This window comes from Anabrus simplex, chromosome 2, assembly GCF_040414725.1.
Source record: "Anabrus simplex isolate iqAnaSimp1 chromosome 2, ASM4041472v1, whole genome shotgun sequence".
Taxonomy (NCBI): Eukaryota; Metazoa; Arthropoda; class Insecta; order Orthoptera; family Tettigoniidae; genus Anabrus; species Anabrus simplex.
The window spans coordinates 584,210,632-584,236,567 of NC_090266.1; the positions used below are offsets into that span (position 1 = coordinate 584,210,632).

The following is a 25,936-nucleotide window of genomic DNA, read 5'->3' on the forward strand; positions in this document are numbered from 1 at the left end:
GGGGACCAGCACTTTTGACCTACCAAAAATGCGATTTTTCAATTTATTTCTTCATATAGAAATTAACTTTTCTCTTCATAACAGTGCAAAATTTTGTTAATATCTCCAAAAATTTCGAAATTATGACCAAAATCATGAAGCCCTGTAACTCAAGCAAGCAGTTTATCTGTAAGTACGTTGCTTGTTTCGCGTAACGTTTGTTTTTCAGAGCCTTTTCCCTGATAAATATGTAAGATTTTAAGATATTAAGATGAAACTTTGGATGCATGTATACGTCATGGAGGAGAAGAAAATATACTAGAACTAGCAAGATACCCGTGCTTCGCTACGGTATTATACTGACATTTATAATTGAATGCTTACTGTTTTAGATATATAATCCGCCGAAATTCGCGATCCGACACGTTTTCTGCGATAATCCGCCAAAATTCGCGATCTGACTCGTTTCGCAATAGATTTCGGCAAGTTTCCTCCCATTTTCAAGCTTTCTTCCCAGCAATCGATTTCGTACTTCCCGGGGTAGGTCCAGGTATTCCACCCTGTCAGTTGGATCCCTAAATCTTTGCCAACTTTTCCTATAAGCATTTTTAATACGGATCAAATCTTTCAGGAGATCCGGCGAGGTGTCTTCTTGGGTGCCTTGGCGGTACTGAACCCGCCACCGGACTGCATTCTTAGTCATTACCCGTCCAGGACCCGTTTCCAGCGCGGTCCGCACGACGGTCCAGAACATTATTATTATTATTATTATTATTATTATTATTATTATTATTATTATTATTATTATTATTATTATTATTATTATTATTATTATTATTATTATTATTATTATTAGATGTTCTGGACCCCACAGCAAGATGCAAGACCGCTACTTGGCGGTAAATTACATCTGCTTCCATTGTCATTGTTGACAATGTGACCAGCACCATTGTCGCGCATAGGCAAGTGTGCTGGATTTCTGGCGATACGAATGACAGACTTATATGCATTATTGACATTATTATAGAGGTGAACAATTTGACGACCAATCTCATTCCAATAGTTTATTTCAAATGTGTTTAAATTTGTATTTATATGCCGGGAGAATCTACTGTAATCTAAGAACGTCCTCCGAAGGAAAAGATGGCTGTTGAAAACGAACCGAGAAAAGATTAAAAATGATCGGTTTATGATCAGAATAAGCACATGGAAATTCTACAGCCTGTTTCCAGTCATTCGACAGGGTCAGAAATGGAATGAATAAAGCCCCATCTAGCGGCGACAATAGGAACTGTGCCGAAGCACACCTCTGGGGCAATGATCGATGAATGAAAAATGAAATGAAATATTGGACAGTGTTGCTGTAATGAATGATGAGAGGGAAAACCGGAGTATACTGAGAAAAACCTGTCCCGCCTCCGTTTTGTCCAGCACGAATGTCACATGGAGTGACCGGGATTTGAACCACGGAACCCAGCTGTGAGAGGCCGGCGCGCTGCTGCCTGAGAAACGGAGGCTCCTTATAAGTACATTATGAACAGTAAAATCAATTGGTCTCACCTCCTTTTACAAACCACCGCCGTTAATTTTATTTACCCCCCAAAATTAAAAGAAGGCGTGTTTCTTTATCTTTAAAGGAGATTCCAAACACCAATGTTCACGTCTATTACTTTCAGTGTTGAGATATAAGTATCCCCATAAAAATAATTCACCTTTTTTCACTTCCTTTCACACTCCTCCCCCCACCCCAAAGTGAATTTTCCGACAAAAATTACTTGTTTCTTTAATAGTAAAGGACCATCTAAATAGCAATTTACACGAATTTAACTTCTTCAGTTTTTGATTTACGTGTCCTCATGAAAGGAATTCAACTCCCCTTTACTCCCGCCCCCCAAGAGGGGCTCCCACAAAACGCGTTTTTCTTTGTTTTTAAAGGTGATCCAAATACCAATTTTCACGTCTGTAACAACTTTAGTTTTTATTAGATGTATGTATTCTCATACAATTAAGTCAATTTATTTTTCAATTCACCCCCCCCCCATCATTGGATTTTCCGAGAATGCGTGTTTCTTTACTTGTAAAGCAGATTCCAAATATCAAATTTCACGTCTGTAACATCTTCATTTTTGAGATATCAGTAGCCTAATTAAAAGAATTCAACAACATTTTCAGTCACTTTTACCACCCAAGTGGTAATTCCGAAAACTAAAAACACGTTTCCTTATTTTTAATAGAGATTAGAAATACCATTTTTTACTTCTGTAACATGTTGTGTTTTTTGAGATATACTGTAGAATTTCTCATTTTAAAATTTCACCCCTTTTTAGTTCCCCTTAAGTGGAGTTACCAAAAACAAAACACCTATGTTTCCTTACATTTACAGGAGATTCCAAATACCCACTTTTTATTACTGTAACATTTTACGTTTCTCAGATATTCTGTAGATATAGTCTTTCAAAAATTTCACCCCGATTTGTCACTCCTGTTTAACCGCCATTAATTGGATTTTCCAAAAACAAAACATACGTGTTTCTTTATTTTAAAAGGAGATCCCATATACAAATTTTTAGTTCTGTAATATCTTCAGTTTCTGAGATATATGCATCCTCATTAAAGTCATTCAACCCATTATTCACACGTTTACAGCCCTCCTATTGGGATTTACAGAAAACAAAATAGCACGTGTTCCGTTTGTGCCCTACTGGACTCTAAAGTTCCGGCAAGGCGAAAGCCGGTCTCGAACCCAGAGTACAGTAGTGAAGGAACTCTCACAGACGTGAGCTGGTGCACATAGTCTTACCTGAACACATTCCTCTTCACTCAGCCGGATAAGAGCGCTCTTCTCAGGGATAACATGGGGATAACGGGGCAACATCAAGATAAAAAACTAGGACATGTGCCTACTCAGGTAAGAATTCGCTAAATTAAAATAAAATAAAATATCTAACAGAAAACATCGCTGCATTCAAAGTTTAACAAACAAGGATTTATTACATAAAATTGAATTATTTACAAATATAAGAGCTTTCAGAATGCATGGGACAAGATAATGCTGAGCCGATGACAACCAGTTCACTGCCTTCACGAAAAAAAATGTGCTGTAACAAGCATGTTACAATAGTGTAAGTAACGAACTCTAGAAAAACGGATATCTGCTGAAATACACATCAAACAGTGATTCCCATAAAATTTTCTATGCCTCGTACCGTCGAACCCCGGTGCTAACAAATCTCAACACAGAATGTACAATGACCTGACTCGGTCACGAACCCTAGTCCCTTGACGAGTAAGGCGTAAAAGAATCATATGCAAACTATATAAAAAGGACGCAACCAACATATCCACGGGTGTCAATATCAAACGGGCCAGTGTTAAAAATTAACGTAGAACAAATAGGACATAAAAAAGATCTCTTCCTGCTTTCAAAACATCAAGGTCCTCCTCCCCTTCGCACACTTGACAAGCTGCAGACGGCAAAAACCAATTCTCCAGACTGTGACGTCAGGCACAGCACCCTCACCCCTGCAACCACTTCACCAGCGACAGTCCACCTAATTGATGAGCTCAGCTGACTGCCAGCAAAAACATCTCGCCTCTCAAAATACCTCACGTAACCTGGCTGCTAAAAAGTACTCTTTTAAATACACCTGGGCGATATGCCCTCGTCTCAATATCACCAGCAATATCGCAAATCTTACTTCCGCCTCTCACGGGCTCAACCTTGGTGCTACAAAACACTAATCATTAAGCGATAGTCACATGGCCATACTAGGCATCTCCAATACATCCAATATACTCTCAACTGTGCTGGGCTCTCTCATATCAATCGCAAATCTTACTTCTGCCTCTCATGGGCTCATATCTCTCAAATATTCGGACTCGCTCGCTCTATCAGTGAAGCTGGGTGAATTACGGGTTCCATCCTGGTCTCAACTATACGTATCTACGTCTGCAGAAACAAATGCCTAAATGCGATATAATAAAAAGTGCCTGTCTGTTAGACTAACCTACTATGAGCAAAGGAGTTCGATCAGACCCATAAAAATCACACGTACGTAAAAATAATACAATCGAAATAAAATATAAACACGCTAACAAGGAATCTACAAAATATCATCTACCCTAATGTACGGGGTTCGAGCTTGAGGCCTAGCTCATTATTACCAAGAAAATTTCCTACCATAACTAATCTGTTGACTGACGGCCCCCATATTCCTATCTAAATTTAAATGACATGCTTGAAACAGAATTGGAAAGCTCTGACCTTATGTTATCGATGACATGACGAAGCGGCCCTCCCTGTGGACCACTGAATTTACCACATCATGATAGACTGCGGCGCTTGCATCAGATACTGTTGACCACTTGAAGACATTCTTTCTGGTGTGGCTCCTTCGTACAGCTCCCTATGTAGTTGGAAGATGTCCCCTTCGACGTCGCGCTGATCAGGTGCTCCCAACGTTCCTGGATCGATGCCCGTTGTCGTGTTGGCTTCAGCTCCGGTTGTGGCTCCCTCGCAATGATGATGTCAAAAACTCGTTCTTACTTGATGCAGAGGTAACTGGAAACAAATTCATTCATTACAGACTGTTCAAATTCGATGCCTGTTTCCACTACTATCGTGTCTCACACGTTACATTGACCAAGTCTCGTTCAGAGTTTTAACCTGGTACACAATAGTTTCTTCATTACTCTCAGTCACTGTTATTTCACCCTTTCACTCGGACAACATGTCGTTTCTGAATTATTACCCTGAGCCAATATTAATTCTAGCATTTCGTCAGTAATACCTTGACCTCACAGAAATATGAAGCTACTAGTTCATCAGTCTCTTACAAGCAGTACCTCATCTCCCCATAGCATACCCTCACAGGTAAAATCTTAAATTCAGCTGAATATTCAAGGTGATTACTTACTTCCTCGCAGGTACAGTCGTACTAGTAGTATGTGCAGCTCGAATACAAAGCGTTGTTCTCAGTACCAACACGCAGTATGACGACTCGTTCAGGCGGCCTTCTGGTCAAAGAATGAGACTGATATGTCAGGCGGCCTTGTATTTATAATCCAGTTTAGCGTAACCACGCCGCTTGGTCGCGTGCAAGATACGCGCGCCCGCGACTTGCCGTTCTCCCGCGCAACTCCCGCCAAGTACTCCATTTAATGAATGCATTTAAGATTGCAGCCCTAATGCATATCAAAATTCAGCAGAAATTATGCAGGTTGCAATTCTTGTATAAAATCCAATGCAACTCTTCCGTAACCAAAGATATTAATTAATTATTTCTTCCCTCCTAATATAAGTTTTGCCGGGATCTAGGAAGCGTCCCCAATCTTCATCAAGAGGCTTGGCTTGGGACATAACTCCCTTTAATGAGGTTCTGGAGATTTCTCATAATGACGCTCTAGCTCACTTCACACAAGAACGCTTCTTCTGGACTCCTTTATGAAATATACTGTAAGACAATGGCTTCGCGGGTGGCCTTGTGTAATCCCAATATCCAATACTAAAATCGATGCTTATTGGCTCATGAACAGTATGGTTCACGTTATTTTTAAAGGAGATTCTAAATACAAATTTTTACACCTGTCAACTTTTAAAGACACACTCTTTTTAAAATTCACCCCCCCATTTTACCCCCCATTATTTGGATTTTCCAAAAACGAAAAAACTCTTTCTTTATTTTTAAAGTAGATCCCAAATACCAATTTTCAAGTCTGTAATATTTTCAGGTTCTGAAATATAAATAGCCTCATTACAGGCATTCAACGCTTTTTCACCCTTTTCCACCCTTCCTATTGGGATTTTCTACAAACAAAAAATCCGTGTTTCTTTATTTTTAAAGAAGATTCTAAATACCAATTTTTACATCTATAATCTTTAATAGTTTTCAGATATAGATACACTCTTTTTAAAATTTCACCACCTTTTCACCCCCCATTAATTGGATTTTCCAAAAAAAAGTACGTGTTTCTTAATTTTTAAAGGAGACCCCAAACACCAATTTTCAGGTCTGTAATATCTTCAGGTTCTGAAATATAAGTAGCCTCATGAAAGGCATTCAACCCATTTTTCACACTTTTCCACCCTTCCTATTGGGATTTTCCGAAAACAAACAAATACGTGTTTCCTTAATTTTAAAGGAGATTCTAAACACCAATTTTTACATCTATAAACTTTAAAAGATACACTCATTTTAAAAATTCACCCCCTTTTCACCCCACCCCCCATTATTTGGATTTACCAAAAACCAAAAATACGTGTTTCTTAATTTTTAAAGGAGATCCCAAACCCCAATTTTCAGGTCTGTAATATCTTCAGTTTCTGAGATATAAGTATCCTCATTAAAGGCATCCCACATATTTTTCACCCCTTTTCACCCATCCTATTGGGATTTTCCGAAAAAAATACGTGTTTCTTTATTTTTAATGAAGATTCTAAATACCAATTTTTACATCTGCAAACTTTAAAAGTTTTGAGATATAGATGCACTCATTTTGAAAATTCACCCCCCTTTTCACCCTCCCATTAATAGGATTTTCCAAAAACAAAAAAATACATTTTTCATTATTTTTAAAAAGTTTAAAAATACCAATTTTCAAGTTCGTAATATCTTCATTTTCTGAGATATATGTACCGGAATCCTGATTAAAGGCGTTCAACTGATTTTTCACCCTTTTTCACCCCTCCTATTGGGATTTTCTGAAAACAAAAAATACGTGTTTCCTTATTTTTAAAGAAGATTCTATATACCAATTTTTACATCTGTAAACTTTTAAAGTTTTGAGATATAGATACATTCATTTTAAAATTTCACCCCCTTTTCACCCCCTTAGAGACGGAATATCCAAAAACCCTCTCTTAGCGAGCGCCTACATCTTAATATGAATATATCCTCAAAATTTCATTTCTTTATGTCCAGTAGTTTTGGCTCGGCGATGATGAATCTGTCAGTCAGTATATATAGATTTGATATATACAGATTATTCATTGGTCAAGTTAAAAAGGTGTTTTAAAATGAACATTTAGGAAAAATTGGCTGCCGGTACTAGAAAATAACTTCATGAAAAAGTATTTATACTTCATGGATGGACTTCACTGATTCTAGTTTATATTGTAGCAATACCATTACTAATCATAATAAAAGGATAATCATAGAAATACATTCATGTGTTTGGAAATTATCAAGTAAACGGAAAATTGTGACCAAGATACATCGCCTTTTGAATAATTAATTATATATAATGGCTTAGGTCTGTATGATTTATGAATATGTAGGCTTATTATTAAGGAATCATGTTTTTGCTATACTGAGTTTCCTTTCAGTATTTTTCCATTGCTGCAGAAAAAAGTTTAACACACCCCATTTGTCTATGTTCAAAGGTGTAGGTCCCCCTTAACATGACAGTCGGGCATACAGAGATAATAATTATGGCGTGGTCTATACTTTACGACATAAAACACTTCTTGGCAGCAATACACAATATCGGACACGTCGAGGAATACCTCGACAGGGAAACTCAATAAAGGGAGGCCTCGAGCTCCTCAATAATCCGTAACCAAGGTACGAATAAAACACTGCAGTATTCAACTCTTGGTCCTAATGCCACGCTGGGGTTTCTTAATACAATGGAACATTAGGGAACCGCTATTTCCTAAATAAAATACCAAGGTTTTCCACAACTCATACAATTCGTAAAAAATATTCACTGGCATTTATATGTTAAGGAATTTGCAATAAAATATCATTTATTTCCATTGGTGTCGAACTGAGATACCGTCTGTTGGCTAAGCAGAAGTGATCAATATTGGATTGCATGAAGATATAAATAACATAAAAGACTTGACTACATGATCGGCATTCGTCAACAACGTTGAATATTCTAAAATATAAAAATAACCTGAGAGTCCTCAAATATTTCCACACAGAAATCATCGTCAGATAACTTACCATCACTTACTGAATCAATACTGAACACAAAAATTACCTACATATAAATATTTACATCTGGGATTCTCAGCCCCCTCGTCATGCATAGAAGTGGGTATATCAAGAAGAAAACCTGCAAAAGACAATCATACCATGTACACCTGCTCTCTGTGAATAACACGTTCGATCAAACCCAAGTTTGAAGAGTATTTACGGGTATATAAACAGTGACATAATTGCCTAAAATTCGTTACATCAGACTACGTTAACTCGAAAATATCATAATTCAAAATAAGTGCCTATGGTATTAAATATATTATCTTTATACACTGACTGACAGAGCAAATGCAACACCAAGGAGGAGTGGTTCGAAAGGGATGAAAGTTGGGGAAAAAACAGAGACGGCACGGACGAATAATTGATGTTTATTTCAAACCGATATGCAGGTTACACAATGCGCACGGCATCGACTCAGTAGGATGTAGGACCACAGCGAGCGGCGATGCACGCAGAAACACGTCGAGGTACAGAGTCAATAAGAGTGCGGATGGTGTCCTGAGGGATGGTTCTCCATTCCCTGTCAACCATTTGCCACAGTTGGTCGTCCGTACGAGGCTGGGGCAGAGTTTGCAAACGGCGTCCAATGAGATCCCATACGTGTTCGATTGGTGAGAGATCCGGAGAGTACGCTGGCCACGGAAGCATCTGTACACCTCGTAGAGCCTGTTGGGAGATGCGGGCATCCTGCTGAAACAGAGCATTGGGCAGCCCCTGAAGGTACGGGAGTGCCACCGGCCGCAGCACATGCTGCACGTAGCGGTGGACATTTAACGTGCCTTGAATACGCACTAGAGGTGACGTGGAATCATACGCAATAGCGCCCCAAACCATGATGCCGCGTTGTCTAGCGGTAGGGCGCTCCACAGTTACTGCCGGATTTGACTTTTCTCCACGCCGACGCCACACTCGTCTGCGGTGACTATCACTGACAGAACAGAAGCGTGACTCATCGGAGAACACGACGTTCCGCCATTCCCTCATCCAAGTCGCTCTAGCCCGGCACCATGCCAGGCGTGCACGTCTATGCTGTGGAGTCAATGGTAGTCTTCTGAGCGGACGCCGGGAGTGCAGGCCTCCTTCAACCAATCGACGGAAAATTGTTCTGGTCGATATCGGAACAGCCAGGGTGTCTTGCACATGCTGAAGAATGGCGGTTGACGTGGCGTGCGGGGCTGCCACCGCTTGGCGGCGGATGCGCCGATCCTCGCGTGCTGACGTCACTCGGGCTGCGCCTGGACCCCTCGCACGTGCCACATGTCCCTGCGCCAACCATCTTCGCCACAGGCGCTGCACCGTGGACACATCCCTATGGGTATCGGCTGCGATTTGACGAAGCGACCAACCTGCCCTTCTCAGCCCGATCACCATACCCCTCGTAAAGTCGTCTGTCTGCTGGAAATGCCTCCGTTGACGGCGGCCTGGCATTCTTAGCTATACACGTGTCCTGTGGCACACGACAACACGTTCTACAATGACTGTCGGCTGGGAAATCACGGTACGAAGTGGGCCATTCGCCAACGCGGTGTCCCATTTATCGTTCGCTACGTGCGCAGCACAGCGGCGCATTTCACATCATGAGCATACCTCAGTGACGTCAGTCTACCCTGCAATTGGCATAAAGTTTTGACCACTCCTTCTTGGTGTTGCATTTGCTCTGTCAGTCAGTGTATATATAAAGTAACTTGTCCTGACTGACTGACTGACTGACTGACTGACTGACTGACTGACTGACTGACTGACTGACTGACTGACTGACTGACTGACAGATTCATCATCGCCGAGCCAAAACTACTGGACATAAAGAAATGACATTTTTGGTATACATTCATATTAAAATGTAAGTGCTCGCTAAGAGAGGATTTTTGGGTATTCCGTCGGTAAGGGGGTCAAAAGGGGGTGAATTTTTAAAATTAGGATATCTGTATCTCAAAAACTTAAAAGTTTATAGAAGTAAAAATTGGTATTTGGAATCTCCTTTGAAAATAAAGAGACACGTATTTTTTGTTTTCGGAAAATCCCATTAAGGGGTGTGAAAAAGGGGGAAATTGGGTTGATCATCTTTTATGAGAAGACTTATATCTCAATCTTCTTTGAAAATAAAGAAACACGTATTTTTGTGTTCTTGGATAATCCCATGAATAGGGGGTGAACAGAAGTGACAAACGGGGTGATTTTTTGAAAAGACTATGTTATAGATTTGAAAACTGGTATTTGGAATTTCCTGTAAAAGTAAAGAAACATACGTATATTTTTTGGAATGTCCACTTACGGGGAACTGAAAAAGGGGGTGAAGTTTTAAAATTAGCGTATCTACAGTACATCTCAAAAACTTAACATGTTGCAGACGTGAAAATTGAAATTTGAAATCTCCTTTAAAAATAAGGAAACACGTATTCTTTGGTTTTCGAAAAAAAACATTAACGGGAGGGGGGTAACAAAATTGAAAAAAAACATTGAATTATTTGTATGGGAATATATATACTGTATATAAATATGTACTAAATAATGTAAAGATGTTACGAACGTGAAAACTGGTATTTGGAATCTCCTTTCAAAATAAAGAAACACGCATTTGGTGAGGGAATCTACTTGGAAGGGGAGGATGAAAACGGAGAAGAATTCATTTTACGGAAATACATATATCTCAAAAACTGAATATGAAACAGCCCTGATAATTGGTATTTGGAAGCTCTTTTAAAGAAACGGGTACCGTTTGTTTTTTGGAAAATTAACTTGAGTGGGGAGTGTGAAAGAAAATAAAAAAATTGAATTATTTATCTGGAGAGACTTATATATCAAAACTGAAGGATACAGACGTGGAAATTGTTATTTGGAATCTCCTTTAAAAAAAGGGAGACGCATTTTTTGTATGGGGGGAAACTAACTTAACGGACGGGTGTGGAGTGAAAAATGAGTTGACTTCTTTTCATGAGGATACTTATATCTCAAAAACTGAAGATGTTACAGAAATGAAAATTTGTATTTGGAATTTTCTTTCAAAGTAAAGGAACACGTAATCATTTGTCTTTGGAAAATCCAGTTAAGGGGGTGAATTAATTGAAAAATTAGTTGAATATTTTCTATGAGGATACATATATTTCAAAAACGAAAGATGTTACAGACGTGAAAATTAGTATTCTCCTTTAAAAATAAAGAAACGCGCTTTTTGGGGGAATCAAATTTGGGGCGGGGGCGGTGAAAAAAGAGTTTATTTCCTTTTTATGAGGATAAATATATCTACAACTGAAGATATTACAGTCGTGATAATTGGCATTTGGAAGAAGCACCTTTATAAATAAAGAAACGAGTATTTTTGGTTTTCGGAAAATTCACTTAAGGGGGAGGGTGTATGGAAGTGAAAACTTTAATTATTTTAATGTAGAAACTTATATCTCAAAAACCCTATGTTACACACGTGAATATTTTTATTTGGTATCTCTTTTAAAAGTAAGGAAACACGCGTTTTCTACATGGGCGGGGGGAATCAAATTAATGGGCTGGGGGAAAGAGGAGTTGAATTATTTTTATGATGGTACTTATATCTCAAAAACTGAAGATGTTAAAGTCATGGACATTTGTATTTGGAATCTTCTTTGAAAGTAAAGGAACACGTATTCTTTTGTCTTCGGAAAATTCTCTTAACGGGGGTGAACGAATTGAAAAATTAGTTGAATTATTTGTGTGAGGATACTTATATGTCAAAAACTAAAAATGTTAAAGACGTGAAAATTGGTATTTGGAATCTCCTGTAAAAATAAAGAAACACGCACTTTTGGGGAGTGGAGAATGAACTTAACGGCTAGAAAGTGGGGTGAAAAAGGAGTTGAATTACTTTTATGAGTATAATTATATCTCAAAAACTGAATAGGTTACAGACGTGAAAATTAGTATTTGAAATCTCCTTTACAAATGAGGAAACGTGCATTTGATTTTTTCGGAAATTCGACGTAAGGGGTGTGGGGTTGAAAATAAGTAAATAAGCAGCTGAAATAAGTTTATGACGATACTTTATCTTAAAAACTGAAGCTGGTACAGACACGAAAGTTGGTATTTCGAATTTCCTTTCAAAATGAAGAAACGCGGTTTTTTGTTTTCGGAAAGTCTACTTAAGGCGGGTGAGGGGTAGAAGGAATTTATTGATGAAGAAGAAGAAAAGGAAAAAGAAGAAGAAGAATTATTCTTATGAGTATACATTTATCTTAAAACCTGAAGGGGTTACACACGTACAGGCATAAAAACTGGTATTTGGAATCTCCTTTGAAAATAATGAAACACGTATTTTCTGTTTTCGGAAAATCCATTTAAGGGGCTGAAATAAATTGGAAAAGCGGGTGAATTTTTAAAATGAGTACCGGTGTTTCTACATTATATATCAAAAGCTTAACATGTTAGAGATAAGAAACTTGGTATTTGGAAAGTCCTTTAAAATACAGGAACCTGTACATTTTCGTTTTCGGAGAAGGCCTTAACGAGGAGTGAAAAGAAGTAAAAAGTAGTTGAATTATTTTTATGAGGATACTTATATCTTAAAAACTGAAGATGTTACAGACGTGAAAATAGGTGTTTGGAACCTCCTTTAAAAATAAAGAAACATGTATTTTTATTTTCGGTAAATACACTTAGATCTCGGCGGGGGTGGGAGAAGGACGGATCATAAGGTTGAATTCTTTTTATTGGGATACTTATGTATATATAAAAAACTGAGGATGTTACAGATGTGGGAATGGGTATTTGGATTCTCTTTAAAAATAAAGGATCATGTATTGATTTTTTCGACTTGAGAGAAGACTGTTTCTCACATGTACAGTTCTATGTCGCATGGTCATCTTAGCCCCAAAAGCTAATACCACAAACATGGTTTACAAAGAATTTCTGGGGTAAATGAAACTCAATTTTTGGGTGAGTTCTTATACTTCGCTAATTTTCAGATAACGTCTTAGTACAATGCCGAGGAACGATTACTTTGATCAAATTACGAAATCCACGCGAGCGAAGCCGCGGGTAATTGCTAGTCCTCCTGTATATCATAAGCAAACATTGCCAGCCTCAAAACTGCAGCTCCATCCACATATTTGTATAGTAACATATAATATTCTTCTTTACATAATAATAATAGTAAAATAATAATAATAATAATAATAATAATAATAATAATAATAATAATTGTTACCGTGTTTTGGTGGTAGGTAGAGGTGTAAGAAGGTGCGGGCGTGAATGGGTCTCAAACTACGGAATCAAAGTTAATGTAAAAGTTAACGAGGTTATATTTCCTTTTCAATATTAAGTAATAACAAAGAACAGGTACTTAGTAGCCGAAACACAATTTGAAATGTACAATTACAGGGATTACAGAGTTTGGGCTTCGAGCCCTGAGTTCACAATTTTTGAGCAACTAGCCCAACTTTCCGATATACAAATTTTAACAAAGGGGCAGAAGACCCCAATCAAACCCTGGAGCACTTGCTCCAAATTACACAGTAAAGCCTCCTCGAGGCATACAACACTCCGTTTCCAAAAGAGCCACACGCTCTTTAATTTAAGCCTCTCCTAGGCCACACCAAACTCCACCTTCAAGTTGTCCTCAACGGACATAAACACAGGGGTAAAATACCCAATCTACTGAGGTCTATTAAATGAAAAGCAGGTTAATAGAATGACCTCTAAAACAATTTGAGAGGAGGCGAACTTGCACTCCTAATACACTTTGATTTTAAAACCTACTTTGGCACTAGGCCGTTATAACAAGGGCTAATCCCATACTACAGAGGTGACTTAATAGCAATTTACATTACATTACGGAAGAATTGGTTGAGAGAATAAGTTCACCTCAAGACGATGTGAGTGGGAGCTCGAGAGGGTTAAGCACTCTCTATCCCGATATGTCGTTTTAAAATAGAATAGATACCAGTTGTTTTTACATTTTAGGAAAAGGTTACATGGTTGAACGCTTAGAACCCGCCCCGAAAGTTAAACTGCTGAGCAAGAAAAGAAAGAATTTATTAATCGGCCATTACCTTATTGTTGACCGCCGCCGAGGAAAGAGGCGCTTCCCGCCTCCTGCTATGTACTTAATACACTGAAAGATGGAACAGAAGTGGCCCGGAGACCCTAAAATCAGCAGTTTATATACTCTCGCGGAAGTTTCTAGGCGTTAGGGGAATGAAAACACCCGCCCACAATGTTTTTATTGGATAGGACCCCGCAACAGATACAAGTTGGGGGAAGATACACCAGATTGGTCAGAAATTACTAAAAGAAATTCGGGATTGGATAAATCTAAAACAAGGGGAAAAAGAGGGGTATACAGTCAACTTAAACAATAACAGAAAGAAATTTAACAAGAAACAAACTTTTGAAATAAAAATTTCTCCAACAAAATAGTTCTTTGACTCCGCACTAGGGTGCGCTATTGTTGATCTTCAGTAGTGTCCTCTAGAAGAGAAAGTTCACACTTCTTACTTCAAGCGAAACAAAAACACATCAAAAGTGACACAGTTCAAAAACTCAAAATTTTCCACGTGGTGACATCTTCTGAGAAAGTAGAGAATTAATAGAGTAGATAAAGTTCAACCTTCCTCCAGAAGAGGAGTTTCAACTGGCGCAACTTTTAAATAAACGGTGTAGAGGTGTACCGCCCGGTACAGACCTCCCCCCCCCCCAAAAGTTCCTCCAGGGGTGACACATGAAATCAGTTTGAAACAAAGTCCAAGTAATGATGTTGATACGAAGATAGATAGCAGAAGCATTTACAAGATTTCTTAATTCAGTTTCAAAATGTTGTTGTTGCAGGTGAATGAAAGTCTTTAAGTTTGTAGAATTTGAATTTCTGAAGATAAACTTTTAATACTTAGAAGTGAAGAAAACTTTTTTTTTGCACGGTCCACCAAATATTGCTGTTGAATTCCCAAATGTAGTTATCTCTTATAGTAACTGTCCATGTAGTTGATGTTGATGAAGTTGGATGGCCGGACCGGCCGTTGCAGCTTGCGTCCAAAAGGAGGCCGGTCGGACCCCTCAAGTACCCTGAGATACCGCTCGCCCGCACTATGAGGGGAGCAGAGGTGTTGAAGCACGCCGCGCCCGCGGTGAACATATACAGGCTGCGGGCAAGTAGCAGGTCGTGCGCCGCACGTCAGCCTTGGCCGGGAGGAGAGCTCCGGCTCGCCGTGCACATGTCGTCCTCGCTGGAGAGGAGGGGGCCCATCCCCCTCCCCAGTCGCTGCACGGCGCTGCGCGGCTGCGGGGGCGCTGAAACATTAAAGCTAGGCGGCAGAATTGTGTTGGACCATCATGTTCTTTGAGGGTACAGGCTTGTGGAGAGGTTGAGGGGCCAGCGGCGTGTAGATATCCATGGCATTTACTATTATGAAGCCACAGTGTAAGGTGGAGCAGGAGACGGGAGCGTGGTAATGGCCGTGGCAAGAACAGGATGGCAGTTTAACGGATCGGGGTGGGTTTTACAAAAGGCTTACATCTAAAACCAAAATATTATAGAAGGGGCAGAATGCCTTAAAAGTGAAACTCAAAAAAAAATATAACCTTCATATCCTTTCAGAATAATATGAAGCAAGTTAACACAGAAATTACACCGGTTTCACCTGGGACAGGTGAACTCTAAATATCCTCTCGGTGGCTGGATTACTTAGCAATAAGGTAACCGGCGTAAGAAAATCGAGAATGATACAAGGCCCATGAAATCTGGGGGCAAGATTGCCCGCGGGAACAAAATTTTTGACCATAACCTGGTCACCTACCTTCAAAGTGGTGGGTCTCCGTCCACGATCATACCTTTCCCTAACCTTTTCATGAGATACTTTAAGATTAGCTTTAGCCTTCTTCCAAAGATCTTTAATGTTGTCCGGATCTATTGTCTCGGGCAGAATGTCATTCAGAGACCAGAGGTTAGAGAGCGGCGTGTTGGGAACGAACTTAAACATCAAAGAAGCTGGAGTAAATTTGTGTGATTCATGAACCGCCGAATTCAAAGCAAAAGCTAACCAATGCAGGGACGTGTCCCACCTAGAATGATCTTCATGATGATAGGCAATAAGTGCGGACCTGAGATTACGGTTAACCCGTTCAGCCAGAGATGGTTGAGGGTAATAAGCGGAAGTAGTTACATGAGAGATGGACAAGTCAAAACAGAATTTACGAAATAAATTAGATGTAAAAGCCTTAGCATTATCAGATACAATGTATTGGCACGGACCAAAAGAAGCAAAAATAGAATTTAGGCAAGTAATAGTTGACTGAGCGGTAGCCAGCTTAGTCGGAAATAACCAGGAAAATCTTGTAAAACCATCTACACACGCAAAGATGAACTTGTTGGCATTACCCTTTGACTGGGGGAAGGGTCCCACATAATCAATATACAGGCGTTCCATGGGGCGCGACGCTTGATGAGAAGACAAAAGGCCTACTTTAGTGGACATGGTGGGTTTACTGATCAAACAAGATTTACAAGCTTTTACAAGTTCCCGAATTTCACCGTCCATACCTTTCCATATGAACATTTCACGAATCTTTTCACGAGTTTTAAAGATTCCAAGATGCCCCCCCAATGGGGTCTCATGATAGTATTTGAAGATCATAGGTACAAGAACCGCTGGAACAACAACTTTCATCAACTTATCATGCCTCGAAGGGCAACATAGAACACCATTCCTCAGAACATAAGGGACAGCATGTTCCCCAGAAGAAAGGGTTTCCATTATCGGAGCCAGCGTCGGATCTTCACGTTGGTATTTCTCAATATCCCTAAAAAGCATGGGAGCATCTGTTAAGATGGCATTAACACCAGATAGTATGGACTCGGAAGGTGATGAACTGTCGACCGGTTCGTGGGTCTCTACGTCGTTATGAAACATACGGCTGAGTCCATCAGCAACAACATTTTCGGTACCTCTGATATGTCTAACATCAAACTGGAAGGCGGAAATACGAATAGCCCAGCGGGCTATACGACCAGTACGACGCGGCCTACCTAAGACCCAGCTTAAGGCTTGATTATCTGTCTCCAGGTCGAATTTAACGTGTTCCAGATAGAGACGGAACTTTTCTAAGGCAAATAAGACTGCCAAACCTTCGAGCTCATAGATGGAATACTTGGCTTCTTGAGCCGACAATGTCCTAGACGCATAGGCGATGGGTCGCCTCCCTAGTTCAGTCTCTTGAAGAAGGACTGCAGCTACTGCTGACGACGACGCGTCGGTTTGGACGATGAATTTCTTCGAGAAATCAGGCATAGCAAGTACAGGGGCATTACAAAGAGCTAATTTAAGGTCTTCAAAAGCGGCTTGTTGAGAAGGTCCCCACTCGAATTTGATGCCTTTCCTACGAAGAAGGTTTAAGGGCGCCGCTCTATTAGCAAAGTTAGGAATGAACTTTCTGAAGAAATTCACCATACCAATGAACCTGGCCATACCTTTAATGTCCTTGGGAGGTTTAAAATCACGGATGGCCTGTGTTCTAGAATGATCAACTGCTACACCATCGGGTGACACAATATGCCCTAGGAAAGACATAGAGGGCTTAGCGAAGGCAACCTTGGACAACTTAACTGTTAACCCAGCCTTACGAAGGCGATCGAGAACTTCTCGCAGATGATTTAGGTGTTCTTCAAAAGTCTCTGAAAATACTACGACATCATCTAAGTAGTGATATAAGTACTCGAATTTGATGTCGGAGAAGACCCTATCTAGTAGCCTAGTGAGCACAGCTGCCCCCGTGGGGAGCCCGAAAGGCACGCGGTTGTATTCGTATAAATTCCAGTCCGTGGCAAACGCTGTAAGGTGTTTAGACTCTTCGGCAAGGGGAATTTGATTATAGGCCTGATTTAAGTCCAAGATGGTGAAGAACTTGGCCTTACGAAACCATGAAAAACAAGAATGAAGGTCGGGAAGGGGCACAGATTGTAACACCACCTTCCGATTGAGAGCCCTGTAATCAATGACAGGCCTGAAACCTCCTTGGGGTTTCGGTACTAGAAAAATAGGCGAAGAATACGCTGACTTAGAGGGCCTAATAATACCGTCCTTCAACATCTGATCGATGATTTCCTTCAGAGCCTTCATTTTAGGTGGAGATAGCCTATACGGTGGAAAACGGACAGGAATCGAATCCGTAACCTCAATTTTGTATTCAATAAGGTCAGTGACACCAAGAGTATCAGAGAACACCTCGGGAAACGACTGACACAGTTTGCGAATACTATCAGCCTGCTCCTCAGGTAGATGTCTAAGGTCTAACAACATCTCATCCTGGATAGGCGACATAGAAAAACATGACACAGAATTACACTTTAATAGTGGGATTTTACAACTAGAAGCAAATTTGAATGTGCACGACCTAGACTGCAGATCGAGCACAAGACCAGTGTGAGAAATAAAGTCAGCTCCCAATATAATGGGGCAAGACAATTGCTTGGCCACAAACAATTTAACTTTCCATGTAAACTTAAAAACACGAATTTTGACCAGTAAGGAACCTAGAATTTCTAATGGAGATGAATTAGCCGAAACGTATTGAACAGGAGAAGAGACATAGTCAGGAAGTTTACAAACCGTTTTCAATTTAGAATACCATTCAGCCGCAATAATCGAACAAACACTACCTGAATCTAAGAGAGCTGTTATAGGCTCGTTATTTACCTCAATCTTAAGAAAAGGAACAGGTGCGGGGGTATCCACCGCAATCCTAAGACATTCTTTAGGGCATTCAAAAGATGAACTTGAAGGCTGATCGTTCTCTGCATTTACAATCTGTTTACTAGGGGCTGAGTCTCGGGAAGATGGATTAGTCGACTCAGCCGAAGCCACTAGTCACTTTTTATTATTGGCATAGGTGGAATTTGCACCAGAAGTTGAGCAGGAGGGGGTGCTATTTGAGTTTGGGCAATTCTTGGCGATATGTGAGAAGGCCCCACATTTAAAACAGCCTTGTGCTGAACCAGCTCCATTATTTGCCCTACTACTTTTGACTAATGGACATTTATTGCGAAGATGGTCAGGCGACCCGCAAGCATAACATTTACGGGGCGTGACTGGTCGGCGAGGTGGAGGCCGAGTGTTACTAAAGGAAGGCGGGGGTTCTTTCGCTACACGCAAAGAATCGGCGTATCTAACTCCTTCCGCTGAGACGGCCAACGCTTCAAGTTCAGAGAAAGTTTGCGGGCACGCCGCAAAACACAAGTATGACCTATAAGATGGTGAAATGCCTTCCACAATAGCTTGTACAATTTGATCCTCAGGGAAGTGAAGAGCAAACACCCTGGTATAAAACTTAATGTCTTGTATGAAATCAGCCAAGTTTTCATCCAACCTCTGTACTCGATAATAGTACTTTTGAATCAGAGATGACCTCGCGCGGGCGGGAATAAAGTTTGCAAGCAAGTGTGCATGAAAATCTTCAATAGATGACTATTCAGCTATGGCTCTTACTATTTTGTCGGAGAGAATACCAATAGCATACGGATAGATAATTTGCAAGATTTGACATGGAGACAGAGAAAAAACAAGGGCATGATCCTGAAATTCCACTAGAAATCTTAAAAATGAAATTACGTCACTGGTGGTATTAACAGAAAACTTGGATATACCTCTGAGCAACATTGCCAATGGATGAGGCAAGCTACTAAATTCGGGTGACATAGTAGGTAAAGGTTTCAATGGCAAGGAAGTCAATTCAGAACGGATGTTACTCAATGATGCACGACGTTCAGATTCGTTGTCCAATGGGGCAGGGATAGTTTGAGCAGCAACGGTTATCCTATTAACTTCTCCCTTGGGAGGCGCTTCCTCACTACCTGGATTCACTATGGTGGGTTGATCAGATTTGGGAGGAACTTCCCCAGTTAACAATTGAGTGACCTTACTAGATAACTCGGAAATATTTTCCAGGAGCGTACTAGCTTCCTTCCTCTGAACATCATTCAGTTTTAGAGACAACAGATCGTTAACCCTATTCGAAAAATGATATAGCCTGCCTTGCACACGCTTAATTTGATTTGGAGACGGATCATTTTCATCAAAAAAACTAACTACAGAAGCTAGCCCAGTAATATTCTCCGTGATCGTGGAAAGAGAGTCGTCAATTTCTTTCTCTCCCAAATTGGGGATGGAAATGGGCAAATCAAGGGACTCTCTAAGCTTGTTAGTGTCTATTGCAACCGTGCCTCCAGATTGAACGTTTCTGATAGTTAACTCATATATCAACTCCTCTTTGCGCAAATAGTTAAGGAGGAGAACATCGCGAGGCCCGGGCATGATGACAGAACAATTTTGGAAAACTCAAAAATGCCAGCAACTGAGAAAATGGTTAGAGTTCGGATCAAAACAATGTCTCGCCGTCAAAAGGGGCTAAATTGAGACCCATTCAACCACGCTCTGCTACCACTTGTTACCGTGTTTTGGTGGTAGGTAGAGGTGTAAGAAGGTGCGGGCGTGAATGGGTCTCAAACTACGGAATCAAAGTTAATGTAAAAGTTAACGAGGTTATATTTCCTTTTCAATATTAAGTAATAACAAAGAACAGGTACTTAGTAGCCGAAACACAATTTGAAATGTACAATTACAGGGATTACAGAGTTTGGGCTTCGAGCCCTGAGTTCACAATTTTTGAGCAACTAGCCCAACTTTCCGATATACAAATTTTAACAAAGGGGCAGAAGACCCCAATCAAACCCTGGAGCACTTGCTCCAAATTACACAGTAAAGCCTCCTCGAGGCATACAACACTCCGTTTCCAAAAGAGCCACACGCTCTTTAATTTAAGCCTCTCCTAGGCCACACCAAACTCCACCTTCAAGTTGTCCTCAACGGACATAAACACAGGGGTAAAATACCCAATCTACTGAGGTCTATTAAATGAAAAGCAGGTTAATAGAATGACCTCTAAAACAATTTGAGAGGAGGCGAACTTGCACTCCTAATACACTTTGATTTTAAAACCTACTTTGGCACTAGGCCGTTATAACAAGGGCTAATCCCATACTACAGAGGTGACTTAATAGCAATTTACATTACATTACGGAAGAATTGGTTGAGAGAATAAGTTCACCTCAAGACGATGTGAGTGGGAGCTCGAGAGGGTTAAGCACTCTCTATCCCGATATGTCGTTTTAAAATAGAATAGATACCAGTTGTTTTTACATTTTAGGAAAAGGTTACATGGTTGAACGCTTAGAACCCGCCCCGAAAGTTAAACTGCTGAGCAAGAAAAGAAAGAATTTATTAATCGGCCATTACCTTATTGTTGACCGCCGCCGAGGAAAGAGGCGCTTCCCGCCTCCTGCTATGTACTTAATACACTGAAAGATGGAACAGAAGTGGCCCGGAGACCCTAAAATCAGCAGTTTATATACTCTCGCGGAAGTTTCTAGGCGTTAGGGGAATGAAAACACCCGCCCACAATGTTTTTATTGGATAGGACCCCGCAACAGATACAAGTTGGGGGAAGATACACCAGATTGGTCAGAAATTACTAAAAGAAATTCGGGATTGGATAAATCTAAAACAAGGGGAAAAAGAGGGGTATACAGTCAACTTAAACAATAACAGAAAGAAATTTAACAAGAAACAAACTTTTGAAATAAAAATTTCTCCAACAAAATAGTTCTTTGACTCCGCACTAGGGTGCGCTATTGTTGATCTTCAGTAGTGTCCTCTAGAAGAGAAAGTTCACACTTCTTACTTCAAGCGAAACAAAAACACATCAAAAGTGACACAGTTCAAAAACTCAAAATTTTCCACGTGGTGACATCTTCTGAAAAAGTAGAGAATTAATAGAGTAGATAAAGTTCAACCTTCCTCCAGAAGAGGAGTTTCAACTGGCGCAACTTTTAAATAAACGGTGTAGAGGTGTACCGCCCGGTACAATAATAATAATAATAATAATAATAATAATAATAATAATAATAATAATAATAATAATAATAATAATAATAATAATAATAATAATAATAATAATAATTGTTATTAATAATTAATTATTATTATTAGTAATAGTAGTAGTATCATTATTATCATTGTTACTGTGTGGTTACTACTGTGTAGCTGTGAGCTTGCATTCGGGAGGTGGTTGGTTTGAATCCCACCGTTACCAGCCCTAACAATTGTTCTCCATGGTTTCCCATTTTTCACACCAGGCAAATGCTTGGGCTGTATATTTAGTAAGGCAGTGGTCGCTATCATCCCAATCCTACACTTACACCATTTCTGTCCTTTCATCGCCGAAAACCTTCAATGTGTTCGTCTGACGTTAAATCACAAGCAAGAAATTACTACTCCATTATTACTAATTATTACAATTTTCCCGGACGTGACAAAATATGTTTTACATATTTCTTCCTATTTGCTTTACGTCGTATGGCGACGATGGGACCGGAAAAGCCTAGGAGTGAGAAGGAAGCAGCCGTGACCTTACTTAACGTACAGCCCCAGCATTTGCCTGGTGTGAAAATGGGAAATCACAGAAAACCACCTTCAGGGCTGCCGATAGTAGGATTCAAACCCACTATCTCACGGATGCAAGCTCACAGCTGCGTGCCCCTCACCGCACGGCCAACTCGCCCGGTTTTTACATATTTGAAATAATTTAATTCTCATCCTATTACATTTGCACTCGACATCGGACCGGTCGGCCCCATCCTTTTTACTCCTCACCAGCGTCAATGTCCTGGGAAACAGTCATCAATGCTCCTTGGTTGATCCTGCTCGGAGGTCATACCTCCAACCGTGGCTAGTAAACACGTTCATTCCGGATCTCACCAATCTTCTTTCTTTCGTGAACGGACAGATAGCACTACAAATAACTGTTGCATAAAGTACTCGATTTCAGTTATCACTGTTTGTTAGCACATATTGTAACTCACTGAGTTCCACTACGATCTGAATATCTAGCGATATGCGCATTTCCTTTGCGGAGTAAACAGTTTGTAATTCTATTACGGTATTTGTCCATTTATGCTAAGTTCGTAACTGGAAGCATTGACCGGCGCGGCTTGCACGACAGTGAGCATCTTCGAACAATTAATATATAGTCTTGTTTACTAATAAATGAACTACGGTCAGTCGATTTAAATTGCTGACCAAGCTCGATAGCTCGATAGCTGAAGTCACTTAAGTGAGGGAAATAGTGCGTTCGAATCCCACTGTCGGCAGTTCTGAAGATGGTTTTCCGTGGTTTTCCATTTTCACACCGACTGTACCTTCCTGTTCCTGTTCCAATAACCCGGGGGCTGGGTGTTTGCGCTGTCCCCAACATCCCTGCAACTCACACACCACACATAATACTATCCTCCACCACAATAACACGCAGTTACCTACAGATGGCAGATGCCGCCCACCCTCATCGGAGGGTCTGCCTTACAAGGGCTGCACTCGGCTAGAAATATGCACACGAATTTATATTATACTTCTGACTTTATGTAATATCATTATCGACGCCTGTGTCGGTGCGACGGAAAGCAATTTGTAAATAAAATTAAATTACTGGAATCACTGACTTACAATTTTACTAGTATGTAAACCGTAGTGTAATTGTGCATTCTCGACCTTCAAATAAAAGTCTGTCATTCCAAAACAATAAAATAGAATTCATTTCTTTCCCACTACACATGACTAAATTATTGTCCCTCTACCATGACAAAATAATTATGCAACTTCTACAAGTAAGAATAGGGGTTCTTCAAACACTAAACACAGACGCAATGCGAGAATGCAATAGGAATGAACAATGTTATTGCCTATCACTCTATTTATTAACACACGTATTTTCAACTGGCTTAGTCCTAGATCGGGGACTCATAACCAGTCACTACAAATAATACCGGTGACGCCTTTTTATGCATTAGCTTGTGTGAGTTTGACGTGCATATTCTTAAAATAGCGAGAATTTTATTAAATGACTGACCAGTCAATCTACATGGCTTCTGTCTGCCTCACTCAGTGTGATTCTTTATTCTTATATTATGTAGTTCCAATATTTTTATCAACATTGATTTCTGTTATTTCCATTGTCCGCTGCTAATTTCAAACTTCCCTTGTCTCCAAGAAGCGGTTTATTTTAATATAGAGGCACGATATTCGCCGTGATTTCCGATCGTCCCATTGGTCGCTCTGAGCCTTTCAACGGTGTTAGAAATCTCCAGCTCCCGAAGGTAATGGCATATCTACATCGGTACTTAGATTATCTATCCAGAACACTTTGCGAACGAATTCCAGTATTTGCTACCCACTCAAAAATATTCTGGAAAAGCAATTCTTTCTTCAACCTCTGCTGGTTAAATATTCAAAACGTATTGTTTATGTATACATAAATTGTTATTAATATTTGATATCATGTGATAGTGGCTTTAGTTGTGCGGTCACACTGTATTATTTCATCTTCAGGAGTGAGATTTGTGGCTCGTATCTTACACATGACAGACTATCATGCCTTGAGACAAACTTATTAGTTTCAATTCTTCTGTTCTTTTTTGAATGTATGAGTCTTCACTTCTGATTTTATTTAATATAATATATGTTTTACGAATAATTTTCTAACTTTATATTTACACGAATTTTAATCTCTCTAGACGATGCTCACAATTGGGATGTTGGGAGAGGCTTTCTTTTCACTATATTAACCGAAGTTAAGAACTCTCTTCGGTGATGTGAACGCACCTTAACTAAGTAATTTTATAAACCCTGACGCGTTAACCGTTATTTATTGGCAATTGCATTCTCTTCTTCAAACACACTCACATTGCTCACCCAGTTCTTCCTTATTCTTGTTACAAAATCCAATTGTTACTTCTTATGAGTTGGCAAGACGTACAGTATTTCTCCCTTTGTAAACCAGTTAGCTATGGAGTAGTAGTCGAATGAGTGTTATGTCACTGTTATATATTTATTATTGTGATCTACTTTCATTGTTATATCTTTTTTTATTTTCAGACATGCCAGTTGTCTCTCTTAAAATGGGATCCAGCTTGAACCCAGATGACATTAAAGAAGGTGATGACGTATACTTTGAATGCAACATTCGGGCAAACCCCAAGGCGTACAAATTGGCCTGGTTCCATAATGTAAGTAGCATCAGTTTACAACTCAGTGCATTCAATGAGCATTGGATGATTACATTACTTCCTTCTGTGAAGCAAGGAACTGCGAGTACCTAACCAGAAATATACTTTTGTCGTATAACAGAACGGGGGAAAATTACAAGAATAACTGAAGTTCATCTTAATTTGAAATCTGTCTCATTCCTTAAATGAAGAAAATACCGTCAAGTATTGTTTGAATTGATATATCGCACCTTGGAAATAAGAGGGCCGGAAGTGCAATACGATATTTATGAGGTAATTGCAATATAAGATTTTAAAATTTCTACTAAATTCAGTTTTAAACATATTTTATATACCTTTATATATTTGTGTATACTGTAATATATTTTTACATTCTTACATTGCAATAATCTCAGAAGTATCATTTTGCACTTGCGGCCCTCTTCTTCACAAGGTGCGATATTACAGTTTTAAATTCCATTTCAGACAGACAGACAGACAGACAGACAGACAGACAGACAGACAGACAGACAGACAGACAGACAGACAGACAGACAGACAGACAGACAGACAGACAGACAGACAGACAGACAGACAGACAGACACAGTGTTCCTCAATGTTGTGGTCTATTAGGCAGTGAAGAAAACAGTTTACGGAACTGGATTTACAACACACTAGTAAGTGAGCATCAGTTGCAGACATGATAAAAAATCTTCACTTAGTGAAAATGATGTTAGGCGAGAAAGAACAGTGAAACCGTGTCCTAAAGGAAAGCATAGGAAGGAAAAACAGAACTCATTGTTTTGAAAGGAACATGTGAATAAAGAACTCTTTATTCCTTCAAGTTCCTCAGAAATTACCAGATTGCCAACGCAAGGACTGAAAGGATCTCTACTGCTCGAATCTCACATTTTAAGATTTTCA

The 25,936-nt window shown here is 39.8% G+C and overlaps 1 protein-coding gene across 1 annotated transcript in view; it reads left to right on the forward strand.

The window, feature by feature from the left end:
- LOC136862934 (neural cell adhesion molecule 2) overlaps window positions 1-25,936 on the forward strand; it is a 485,522-nt gene that overhangs the window by 314,562 nt on the left and 145,024 nt on the right. The window contains exon 7 of the mRNA XM_067139223.2: window positions 24,902-25,032. Within this exon, the coding sequence (XP_066995324.2) occupies window positions 24,902-25,032 (131 nt within the window). The remainder of the gene's footprint in view (window positions 1-24,901; window positions 25,033-25,936) is intronic.